At 28.3% G+C, this 13147-nt stretch overlaps 1 protein-coding gene across 8 annotated transcripts in view; it reads left to right on the top strand.

Annotated features, from left to right (window-relative positions):
* The window catches only part of LOC107440397 (irregular chiasm C-roughest protein), a 437750-nt gene that overhangs the window by 393200 nt on the left and 31403 nt on the right, over positions 1-13147 (top strand). For all 8 annotated transcript variants that reach the window (XM_071181525.1, XM_071181523.1, XM_043046457.2 and 5 more), the window contains 5 exons: positions 1876-2083; positions 3256-3370; positions 6486-6628; positions 8716-8970; positions 12978-13099. In XM_071181525.1, the coding sequence (XP_071037626.1) occupies positions 1876-2083; positions 3256-3370; positions 6486-6628; positions 8716-8970; positions 12978-13099 (843 nt within the window). The remainder of the gene's footprint in view (positions 1-1875; positions 2084-3255; positions 3371-6485; positions 6629-8715; positions 8971-12977; positions 13100-13147) is intronic.

Here is a 13147-nt window from a genome sequence, read left to right as displayed (position 1 = left end):
AGTGTTGAAAGGAGGTAGGAAAGTTGAATTGGTCTTCTTTTTCTTGGTATTAAAATTCGTCTGCAAATGAGCTTTGTATTGATCCAGGTTCAAAGTTTCTAGAAGCCGATTCTTCCGGGCGAAGTCAAAATACACGCATACTTACTCTACGTGTTAATCAGATTCGGTTATTTAATTTATTGATCTTTTTATTTATTATCAGATAATAGCTTATATGGTTAACTTATATGTACTTATGGTATTCTTATAAAAAAGGAGATAGAAATTAAGTATTTAAAAAAAATTCGAAATAGTATTATGCTTGAAAAGTTAAATGAACTGAATAATTGCATACTGTTAAAATATAATACTAAATAGATGGTAATTGAAAAATGCCAAGTCTTATAAATGTGAATAATATTTTTACATTATTGTACAAACCCACTTTTTCATGTATGAAAATTATTTAAAGAATATGTAACCATATTTTACAAATGTATAAATAAAAAAATTAGAAGTGGGATTCAAATAATAGAAATATGTTTATAAGTGTGCAAAAATATCCCTCATTAACATTGATAATAAATAAATTAATGATTTTCGTCATTTTTTAATCATTCTGATTATTATTTTCGTTTAATAAGTGGCGTTAATTACACTTGCGGTATTTAGGATACGATATGCTCTAAAACAAAAATTTAATAAAATACTCCGAAGAGAAAATTGTATTAATTTTAAAAGAAAATTGTTCAAGGAGTTATTTCCTGAGTTAGGGCAGAGACTTAAAAAAAACATGATAAAAAATAAACCGAATCGTAATCATTTCGTTGGTACGTACGACAAAAAGGAAAAAAACAAACAAATAAATCAATTATAGATCACCAAAAATGCTGAGAAAGATTTTGAAGCAGCCTCTCGTTCCGCAATTTTGTTCCCCTAACGAAATGTCCTTTCCTTATTCTCATTGTTCTTATTTTTCTTTTCTTCCCTCGGAAAAGCGGAAAACAAAAGGGAAAAAAATTCCCAAAGTGCAATGTTTTTGCTTTGTTTTTTTTCCCCTTCATATATTTTTCTTTTTATTTCTTGTGTCGTAGCAGATTTTTTTTCATTACTCCTTCTAATGGACCAACACCAACCACATCCAATGAAAAAATATTGGTGCACCACAGTTTGTTAAGTAATTTCAACAGAAAAACTTTTCTGCAATACCTTGTTTCCTTCGTATAAGTAATAGCACTTAAACGCTTTTTTTTCGCATTGTAAAAGAAACAACCGTGTATATTTAAAAGTAAAACTGCTTATTACATTTTTCTCTGTTAAAAACATTAGTGCACCATAGTTTAATTTGATCGATAACAAGGTTCAATTTTAATTTTTCATTCATATAATGACTCAAGGTACTGATAGGGTTCAACCTTGAAATGAATCATAATAATATTGCTCTATAAAGTTTAGACCGCTTTCCGACTCAATTATTGTGGCAATATTTTTCAGGTTGGTCTGCCTTCCATATAGTAGGGACCAAGAGCCCAATTCCGTCAGTAAAGAAAAAACATATTTATTCAGAAAAAGTATGGTTTCATGCTTAATTTCGTAGCATAAAACTCATGTTAAAGTTTTAAACCTTCAAGATCGCTTTTTATATTCAATCATTATATCAAAAGTTATTAAGGTGTTCCCTATTTTATTTTGCGTACTATTCATATCTTAAATTAAGCCATACTTTGCATTTTGAAATAAAAAACCTCGAAGGATCGTATGTTACGCATTGCTACTGTTAGATAACAAAATAAGTTTTCTTTCCTTGCTTGAATCAGCAGCAGAATTCATATGAAAATTATCATTGAATATTAGTATAAAATAATTTTAACTTGTGTATTTTGGGCTATTTTATAGTTGACTTGGCTGGATGGTGATGGAAATGTTGTATTAGAAGAAATTGAATACACGACACAACATCTTGGAGATGGAAAAAGGGCAAATGCAGAACTCAAGTGGACTCTTACACCAAGGAGGGAACATGACGGAAAAACTTTTACTTGCAGATCAGAAAATCCTGCTTTAACGCAACCGCTGCATGCAAGAATCAGCTTAGAAGTTAAATGTAAGTATAACATTCTTATAATTCTTACATACTATAGATATATAATTATAATATACGGAGATAAAATATTTTTCAAAATTACTCAAAATTTGCGAAATGGGAGATTGGGATATTTACATCGAAAGATTCACTTCATAATAAGCTCAAACTTTCAAACATCACTTAAACATTTGGGGTGAAATTTAGTTGCCTTAACACACAACTAATTTTTTTTTTCTGGCGTAAAAGCGAATACAATATTTCTAATTAAAGAGACAATTAAAAAATTGATTAATTAAATATTTTGTTAAAAAATTAATAATTAATTATTTTACCTTTCTTAAAATCTCAAATAAACAACTAAGGAGCATTTTGAAAATGCTTGAATTTAAATAGATGATAGTTAAAAAAAATATAAAAAAATTTAAGCGATATTATAATTTTAATTTTATAATTTATATAGTTTTTTTATGAATATGAATAAAATTATTTTTGTCCATTGACATTTGGTACAAATGTTTTTCAGTTATAAATGCAGGCTTAGAAAATTGTTTTTTGACGAATATATTAATCAATTTCATGCGCCACTTGTAAGACAAAACCATAGAATCACCCTTAAACATTTGGTACATTTGTTTGAAAAAAGAATTTTAGGTACTTTTTACAGTGTAGTACATTTTAAAATAGAAATTTTATGTAATGTTTCCTTTATAATAAATCTTCTCTGATAATATACAACTTACACAAATAAATATTATAAAATAAATACTATTAAATCATATTAATGGCGTCCGGAGATCATCTAAATGTTCTTTTATACGCCCTGTGATCCAATATTCATACATAAAACTAATACTTACGACAGCATTATAATAAGTAACAACCCAACCGTATCCAATAAAATAAAATAACATTGTACCAAAAAGAAATTACTTTTTGAATCCGAAAAGCTCGAATCAGCACACCTTATTGTACGAGGCTGAAGCAAAAATTGATGTCCTTTCCTTCGAAATGGCGTTGTATCTGCCGAGCTTACAGGCTAGTGTTTCTTTCGCTTAAAGAGGAAGAAAGAATGTTTTATTTCTTTTGTTTTCATCGTTGCAAAGAGGATTTTCGGTTGTATCGCCGCCTAGGTGGTGGAATACACCATTAGATGTGACAAGTGGGTAATAGAGATGGATGTTTTCTTACAGATCCCCCCGAAATCACCCTTAAAGTGAGCTCGGACAAGATTATGGAATTCGATAACGTGAAGTTCACCTGCGAGGCAGTTGCGAATCCAGCGGACGTCACCATCAAATGGCTGAGGTGAGTTTCTATTTATTTGTTTTGCTTTCATTTAATGGGAAGAATTTTTCAGTTTTCTTCATTCTTCTTTTTTTTTCGATTGGAGAATATTTGTCAAAATATGATGGTGAGATGTTATTTTGTTTTGGGGAAAAGAATTCTTGAAATAAATACTAATCCCCGTAAAAACACTTGACATTTATGATCGTTTTTTAGAGTTCAAAGAATAAGAAACCATGTGTCTTTAAACGGATGGTATTGGATTGTTTTGTGCCCATTTTATAAAGTAAAATGAATCAATTATAAATTATATTTTAATTTTCTTCCGTAGTACTTTTGAATCTTGTACTTCGGTTAAAAAATAATGCAATAGTTATTACTTTCCTTAAAACTATGATATGGTATAAATTATTTTTGCTTGTTATGTAATAAATATAATACTATATAAAATGCAAAATAACACGTTTGGTCGTATATTATCGTACTCATCGTGTATTATTTTTATTGCAATCAAAATTATGGCAGGATTGAAAAATATATGAATATTTTGCACCAAAACAATCTGGTGTAGACACCTGGAAATCGTCTGGGAAAATCGAATTTAAAAAATCGTCTGATTGAATTTATTTGTGATGTTAATGTCTTTTTCAAACGATATATCCAGCAATCGAAAAAGAACCATTCAAATATTAAGCAAGCATTTTGGGGGGATTAGTCACTTACGTATCGTATCCCCCTTCCCGTTTTCAGCAAAAATAAAGTGTAATATTTAAACGCGCCATAGTTTCAAACCATTATTGCCTTTTTAATATTATGCGCGTTATTAAAACATTTTGTCCCCAAATTTTGAATGTATTTCTATTATGACAAAAACTGACTACTTATTAAAAATATTACTTTTAGATTTAATGTGAAAATAGCTATCTTTAACATCTCTTTTTATCGACGTTTATTTTATTGCGATTTATTTTCACTTTCCAGATCAATAGCTTAGTTTATCTAAATAAGGAAATAAAAGTAAGAATTAAATTTCAGGGTTTATTTCCGATTGTATATCTAGCAAAAATCCTGAACTGTAATAGAATTGATTTATGCATTTTTTACGTATATAAAAAAATATAGGCGTTAAAATTAAATTCAAAATTCATTATTTATGCATTCTATTAAATTTGTTCTGGCTGTTTCAGTATTTTCTTTATTCTTTAAATCTAATTCTAGCTTAAAGCTAATCGAACAACAACTGCTTTGCTATGAGAAAACTTTCTCTTCTATAAATAAACTGACATTGAACAGTTCAATCTTTTGTTTGAATTTCTTTACTTTAAATATTTTAGATTATTTTGTGATTGATTCTTGTTCTTTTTTTATTTTTATAATTTTACTCCGACATTGGTCGAGATTAAAAATACATCGTGAATTCTGTTTGCAGAGGAAAAGCATGTGACATATTTTCTTCATCTTTGTTACACATTTTGAAATGTATTTGGTAGTTTGAAAATGGCAACAACATTTTATTTCAGCTTTATTTTCTACCCTTGGGGCAGAATAAGGAGAGATATTCGTATATTCGTCAATACTTTTGCTAGAATAAGAATGCTAAATAAAAATGCATGCTGGGAATATTTCCAATGTCTTCGATCGGCTCAAAATTGGTTTGAATGCAAAGTTAAAAGAGGAAAAGAGATAAAAATGGTAAAATAAAGTGTAAATATTCTTTAGGAGGAAAAGAAAACTGTGTTTGTTCTTTAGAAAACAGTCAGACATTTCCAATAAAAAGGGCGGGGAAGAATTTCACTCACTAATTGAAAATGAGATCATTTGTTAAAGGTCTTCTTTTTTTTTTCTTTTTGAAAAATGAATTTCTAAAATGGAAATGCACTAGCTATCAGCTTAAATTTTATTTTTCTGGATTCTTCTCCGCAATTCTTTTCATTATTAAAAAGAAGTAAATTTAGTACCTAGTAAGTAATAATTTCATTCATACTTGAATTGTATAAAGAAAATTTTAAAAGATTTTTTTTCTTCATTTTATTGATTTTGTTTCGTGCCAAAATAAATGTGAAATTTTTAAAAATATAGGTTACAAGTATAACATAGCGGTAAAATTAATATATTATTATGTATAAAGTAAATATTTAAAGATTGCTACAATCTCAAAAAGGTTCTCGTTTTAATGAAGAGATGTTGCAAGACTGGTGAACTCGCTTGTAAAGCAGTTTTTCCTCGGGTTTGATTCTGGTGTTATTTGAGTAGCTCTCCACTCGTATTTTTTATATTATATTTCCTAATCAAGTTTACTAATCGATGTACATGTTATTTCGTTGCTTTTAACTATCATTATAATGTATTTCCTAATCAAGTGTACTAATCGATGTACATGTTATCTCGTTGCTTTTGACTATCATTACAATATATTTCCTAATCAAGTGTACTAATCGATGCACATGTTATTTTGTTGCTTTTGACTATCATTACAATATATTTCCTAATCAAGTGTACTAATCGATGTACATGTTATTTTGTTGCTTTTGACTATCATTGCAATATATTTCCTAATCAAGTGTACTAATCGATGTACATGTTATTTCGTTGCTTTTGACTATCATTTCGTCTCTAAATCATTTGATATTTGACGAAACGCGAAATGTCAAATATTTAAGGAAACTATTCTCTCACTCGTTTCAAAAGTGAGTACTCATTCCCGAATACGTTGTTTTTCCTAATCAGTGATTAATTGACATGTTTCACTATGCCTAATTTCTTTTGATGAAATTCGTATTCTCAAACAAGAGAAAACAATTTCCTTAATTTAACAAAATGCTCGCTTGGAGATTTCCCTAGGAAATTGTTTCGTCAAAAACAAGGAAAATTTCGTAAATTTTGATCATTCAAGTTAATCAGTTTTTTCAGTCAGTATTATCTTTTACAACTGCCATTTACATATGTTTATTTCATTAAATAATGTAAAGGTAATATCATGCCAAATAGGATTGGTAGCACCAATCCCAATCGCTTTATTAAGAACAATACTTACATGTGTAAAGATAAAGAACCATTCACGCCAAATTAACAAAGCCATTATAGAAATATTCCCCAATAACTTGTTGTTTATTTTTTTTATTCTTTTTATTTGCAGAAACGATGAAGTCATTCCAGGGGACCACAGTACGACCTACATGATAACCAGGGTCACCCGCGAATACAACAAGGACACCATCAGCTGCGAAGTCAGCAACGCCGTGGGAACTACCAAATCAACACACACTCTGAATGTCCTATGTAAGCGGAATAAAAAAAGAACATTCTTTTCTTTTTGCTACATCTGTTTAACAGCAGTATTGAATTTCCATAATGCCACAAAGAAAAAGGATTATCGTTTTAATTTTTGTTTTTGAGTGATTAATTTTTTTTCTTAATGCTTTTCAATGATATTAAGTGAAATCATTAAACGTATCTCGTTAACAGATAATGATGTTTCGCTTCTAATGATTTTTGCGTTACTTGTGAGAAAAGGGTTTTTTTCTTTTTCCTTTTATCGGTTTCATTTTGTTTTTATTACTCGTGGTATTCGTTCCTCATTTAGAGAATGCTGCGGTTTTTTCCATGACTGATTGGATGCTTTTCATTATTTTCATTTAAAAATGAACAGTTAGTCGTTTGTAAGGGTTTTCTTTGCGTTATAGTTAAAATTTCTCATTTGGAAATAGTTACGATGTTTAATGCAGATCATTATTTTTAACTTAAGATAATAAAAGTTCTTTATAAACCTGGAAAATCGCTCTATTTAATCCGTTGTAGTTGCATACTTTTTTCTGTAATGTTTTAGTATAAAAAGTTTAAATAAATCAAAAGAATATACTTATTTATGAATCATGTACATGTGAGAAAAGGGGTTTTCTTTCTTTATCGGTTTCATTTTATTTTTATCACTGGTGGTGTTCGTTCCACAATTTGAGATTGCTGCTGTTTTTTCCATGACTTATTGGATGCTTTTCATTATTTTCATTTAAAAATCAACAGTTAGCCACTGTTATCTTTGCGTTATAGTTAACATTTTGTTTTATTTAGAAATGGTTCTTTATAAACCTAGAAAACCTTTCTATTTAATCCTTTGTAGATGTATACTTATTCTGTAATATTTTAATGTAAAAAGGTTAAATAAATCAGGGGGGATATTTTTATTTATGAATCATACACTTTCATTATTATTATTTTATTTGTAAATTATTCTTAAGCTTTTAAATTATTTTAGGGGGTTCACCCTCTTATAAAAACAAGAGTTATTACTTGCTGAAGTACCACAATGGTATTTTTTCAAGGATGATCAGACTTAGTTTATAACATTATTATATCATCTAACCCGGAATTAGACTACGTTATTCCATTTACGTTTAGCGTAGCATAATATAGCAAATTTCCTCTATGTGCATTAAACTCTACTTCATTTCAATTCCATTAGAAATTCTATATTATTATATTTTGTATTATAGTCTTGGTCTAGAGGTGAATCCCATTGTACGATTATCAAGGGAAATCAGCTAGCTTTTTATTTATCACATGTATTTAGTAAATGTACAAATATTTTTATTCGCAAAATAATTTAATCTCGTTGCACAAACATATATGTTCGAGTAATATAAATTCAAATTATCAACCACATATATATTCTTCGAAATTCCGAGAAAATTATTTCTCTGATGCCATTAATTTTTTAATTAATTAGTAGAATTAGTAGAACACATTTTTTCGGAAATATAAAAAGTGATGATGCAAATCATTCTCTGTTATCATTATTTAAGAAAAAATAAAAACATTATATACTTTGATGTCAAACCGTATATCATTCATATCAACCAAAATATCTTAACAATATGAAAATTTTTTTGAACTGAGTCAAAATTACATTTATAGCTAATGAAGTGAAATATTGATTTAATTTAAACTGAAAGAATAATTTTTTAATTATTTTTTTATTATTATTACTTGCGAGAGGGTTAAATCATAACTTTAAAACATAACTTTAAACATTTAAAACATAACTTTAAACATATTAGGGGTTAGATCTTAACCTTAAAACATAACTTTAAACATTTAAAACATAACTTTAAACATTTAAAACATAACTTTAAACATATTAGGGGTTAGATCTTAACTTTAAAACATAACTTTAAGCACCGTTAACAGTTGGGGTTAAATCATAACTTTAAAACATTTGTCCATTTATGTTTAATAGGTGCATTTTATGTGTTTACAAACAAACTACTTTAGAGGTATACAGTTTATTTTTACAAATAAATTTTCGGATGTTAATGATGTGGTTACTGTTATTCACCTGTTGTAATTCATATTTTCAATTACATTTACAGACGGGCCTGCGTTTCGATCCACCATCGAAAATGTTGCCGCTGATATAGGATCAGAAGTAACCCTAAACTGTGATGTTGAAGGAAATCCTAAACCAGACACTGTTTGGACTTTTGAAGGATCTGAGAAAGTACTTAGTTCTGAACCTCGTCTCGTCATTCCTCAACTAAGTCTAGACAGAGCTGGGCGCTATACGTGCCGGGCGACTGTTGTTGGTTTTGCTGAAATTTCCACCAATGCTCTTGTATTCATTAAAGGTAAGAATCTGCAACTGGAAGATTGTAAAAAACTTCAATTGATTGTTCAAACTTAAATACAATTTATAAATTTTGTATTCAATTTGTTGCTCAAAAATGCAATTTCGAAATTTTGTACTCATCAGTGATAATGGAGGGACAAATGATATGATTTCCAGTTTATCTCTCGATGACAGAATTGGATATCACTGGATGAAAGTTCTACATTTTTTATTCCATCTAACTCACTAGGTGGCAACCCTTACTAATTACTAGTTCCCTTTGACTCAAAACCTATGAATCAGCTTTTGTAGAAAAGCAAGTTCACTCATGTCCACTTAATACTCTCACGTCAGCTTAGCTCTTCCTTTTCTTACTAGTTATATTGCAATTATGGCAACGCTTTTCAAAATCGTTTGCTGTTTGAAACTGTTTATCTTTTCAAAGTGAAATGATTGTTTTTGCCGAAGAAGATAACTCAATAACTCACACAATAGCAGATTCGATGTTATGTCACCATATTTACCTCCCAAGATTTAATGTTTTCTACACAATTTTTTAGGGTGAAATTTATTCTAAAAAGTAACTATGTTAGTTTATTGTTACTAAAAGTTTAACATCTTATTAGAAAATGAATCAGTAATTTGTAATAGACGCATATATTTTGGAAAATGTACAGCACAAATATAGCAATTAAGCAGTTATGGATCTGTTATTAATGGATTAATATTATGGGTTATTTAATTAATTGATTGATATTACGGATTAATTTTATGGATTAATTTTTTGTGGATCTATTAAAATCCATAAAAAAATGTTATTCAATGATAATAAAATGGAATTAGTTTTAATTTAAAGATGAGTTATTAACAGGTAGAAATATATTATAATCTACTTAATAACAATACTTATTAATGGGCTTTTAATAAAATTATTTTTAGAAAATGCTAATGTTTGAATAGACTCTTTTTGATTTACAAAAATAAACCTTCAATTTACACGCGTATTTGTAAAGATTTCCTACTTCGAAAACATTTTTAAGAGCTCTACTTTTAGCTCAAAATATTTAGATACAAAAAGCGATATTTAGTCTCTTCTATAAAAGCACATGAAAAGTAAAAGTTTCAAAGTATTTATATTACAATAAAGATGTTAGTGTAAATACTACAACTTAATGATTTATATAAGATAAATTCTTAATATAACAATCAGTTAATTATATTTTTGACATTAAAAACCATCTTATATTAAATACACTTCATAAATTTTAACTCTTTATTTTAACAAAACCAAAATTTACCTGAGTTAAAATGGAGCTTTCAACCTGAAGTTTATTTCTACATCACTGCGAAATTTTTCATTAATTTAATGTCTACTATACAATGGGACTAAATATCCTAGGAATGCATAGTTATGTTAGTCAAATGCTTCATAAATTTATAATTTAAAAGCATAAACGTCTTTGTTAAAGTAGTTTCCTCCAAGAGTGTACCATCTTTAAGTTCCGAAATAAACCTTTATGTAGATTTAAAACGTTGACTTTTAAAACAGTTTATATAGCTTGCTTCCATTTTAAGAATAACTATGTATCTAAAATATAAGAGTTTAAGGATATAATTATCTATATTGCACATAAGATATTAATATAGATACAAATATCTGTTACATTTCAGATTTATTTGTAGATTAAAATTGACAATAAACCTTTTTACATTTAATATTTTTATGAGATTTAAACTCTTTATTTTAACGTAACTACAATTTACGCAATAAAATGTGGACCTTTCAAACTAAAATTTATTTTACATACTATTGTGAAATTTTTCATTAATTTTATATCTACTGAACAACTCTGAAAAAAATCCCGTAAATTTTGTGATTGCGTAAAAAAAACCGTGACTTAAACGGGTTTTTTGCAATACATTTTTCAATAAAAATTATGAAGTAAATCCGTAATCAGACTGGTTTTTCACGGTAACAAAACAAGTTTTTACAACAAAAAATAAATCTGTCATCTCAATAGATTTTTACCATATGGAAACAAGTTTTCTTTTTGAAAGTTACGAAATAAATCTGCAGTTGCACCAGATGTGAATATTTTATGTCGGCAGAATTTGTTTCGACCAATCATCCCTGGGATTCGAACATGGGTCACTTCATTGAGACATGCGTGCTTTGTCCTCTGAGACATTAAAGCTTAACTGCTTTATTATGAAGAAATTGTGATAGTGAGAATTTCACTTCAATATTGTATCTATCTGACAATAAAGTTGAATCGCAGTTTTATTTGTACGACGTTCAAAAACCATAAAGTGATTGCTAAAAAGTAAGAGTAAGTATAGTAAATAATACTATAATGATTTGAAAAAAAGATAATGTTTTCATACGGTAAACAAAATTAAATAGCGAAAACTATGATTTGAATTGATAGTTTTAATCCGTTTATGATTAGGGTGAAAAACAGTAAAAAAACCGCTTTGTCAATAAAACGGCTTTAACCGTTAAATAAAAGTTAAAATTCCCCATAAACAGCTGTTTTTTTTACAAGGAATGGAAAAACCATCTGAGAAGTGCATATTTGTTGACTTAGACAAGTGATTCATAAAATAGTATAAGAGTTTAAGTGCCTATGCTGAACTAGTTTTTTTTTTTCTTCAAAAGTTTGCATTCTTTCAGCTACGAAATATAGCTTTTAAACTTTATTTATATTTAAAACGTTGACTTGTGAAAAAGTTTGTGTAGATTTACTGTGTTTGAAAAGAACCAGACAGCTAAGAATGCTTGACTTTTTTCGAAACAAACTATCCCCAATTCTACAGCACAACTTAGCAGCTAAATAGGTTAGTTTGGGTCGTAAATATTCAGTAAATATAAACATATAAATAATATTACTTTGTTTTACACTCAAAACGATATATCTGCGGGAAAGTCAAGGTCATAGCAACTGTCTAGAGTTAGACATAACTTCATATCAGTCAAAACAGCCACCTAAATGTTTTTTTAACTCTAAGTTAGAAGAAAAAATATTAACTAAATATTTTAGGAACTGCAACATCTTAAGTTAGAAAACTCCCCTATATTTTTGAATGTATTATTTCTCAATAAATTAAATATCTACATTAGTTAAAGTTGTTATAACCTCAAAATTATTACCAAATTAAAATGTAGAAAGGCTTTACTTTTATGTTTTCTTCTAAATTTGTACGTTAAACTGAAAAATACTAAAATATACCTTAAGAGATTAAACAACTTTCTAATAACTATATAAATCCCAAAATTGTGTTGCTAGACATAGTTTTGACTAGTTTTTATTTAATGTTCTTTATTTTTTACCTTCTATAAGATAATTTCAATTTAATTTTTTTTTTTTTTTTTTGCTGTCAAAAATAAATAATTTTTTAGTAGTTCTTGCAATTTGAGGCGCAAATTAATTGTAATAATCCTATACAGGGTGCTTAGCGTTTTTAAAAAGTGCTTAAGGTACTTATTTTCTATTTTCGTTTTTTAAAAGCCCTTAAAGGTGCTTTTTTCATTGTGTGTTTTTAAAAAGTGCTTAATTTTCCCTTTTTCAAAATGAGATTTTTCTTTTACTATGTTGATTTTTGCTTCGAATCATGCAAAAAGACGCAGTTCACTTTGTTCTATTCAACGTTCTCATAGTTAATTCAACCCCAATCTATTTCGGCGTATAGTCTGCCGTAGCGTATGAAAACGCCATTCGTTTTACATGATTCAAAATTTCATGATTTTTGACAACTGTCAAAAACAATGCCAGAAGATTTTTTTGACATGACTGTTAAAAAAGGTAAAACCGACGATTGTCAAAAACTTTCCAACCCTGTCTAGTTATGATATTTTTTAAAAGTGCTTAAAAATATTTTTGAGTGCTTTAAAAGTGCTTAAAAGGTGCTTATTTTTTGTTGAATAATTTGGCTACGCACCCTGCTATAGTATTGAATTAATCTTATCCATCTTATCATAAAATTCACACAATGACATTGATTAATAAATATCATTTCTCTCCTTAGGTTCTCCAAGAGTGCGGAGTCCACCTGTACAGTATGGAGTTGAAGGAGAAGTTGTAAAATTAGAATGTATTATTGCATCAGTGCCTCCTCCAACGAGAGTACTCTGGTCCAAAAAGCAACAGGTAATTTTTCAACTTGTTCCCATTTTATATAATATTCCACTCTCAAGA

This window comes from Parasteatoda tepidariorum, chromosome 5 (assembly GCF_043381705.1).
Source record: "Parasteatoda tepidariorum isolate YZ-2023 chromosome 5, CAS_Ptep_4.0, whole genome shotgun sequence".
In the NCBI taxonomy this organism is placed as follows: Eukaryota; Metazoa; Arthropoda; class Arachnida; order Araneae; family Theridiidae; genus Parasteatoda; species Parasteatoda tepidariorum.
The sequence above is the reverse complement of the archived record's forward strand: the minus strand, read 5'-3'. Positions and strand labels throughout refer to the sequence as shown.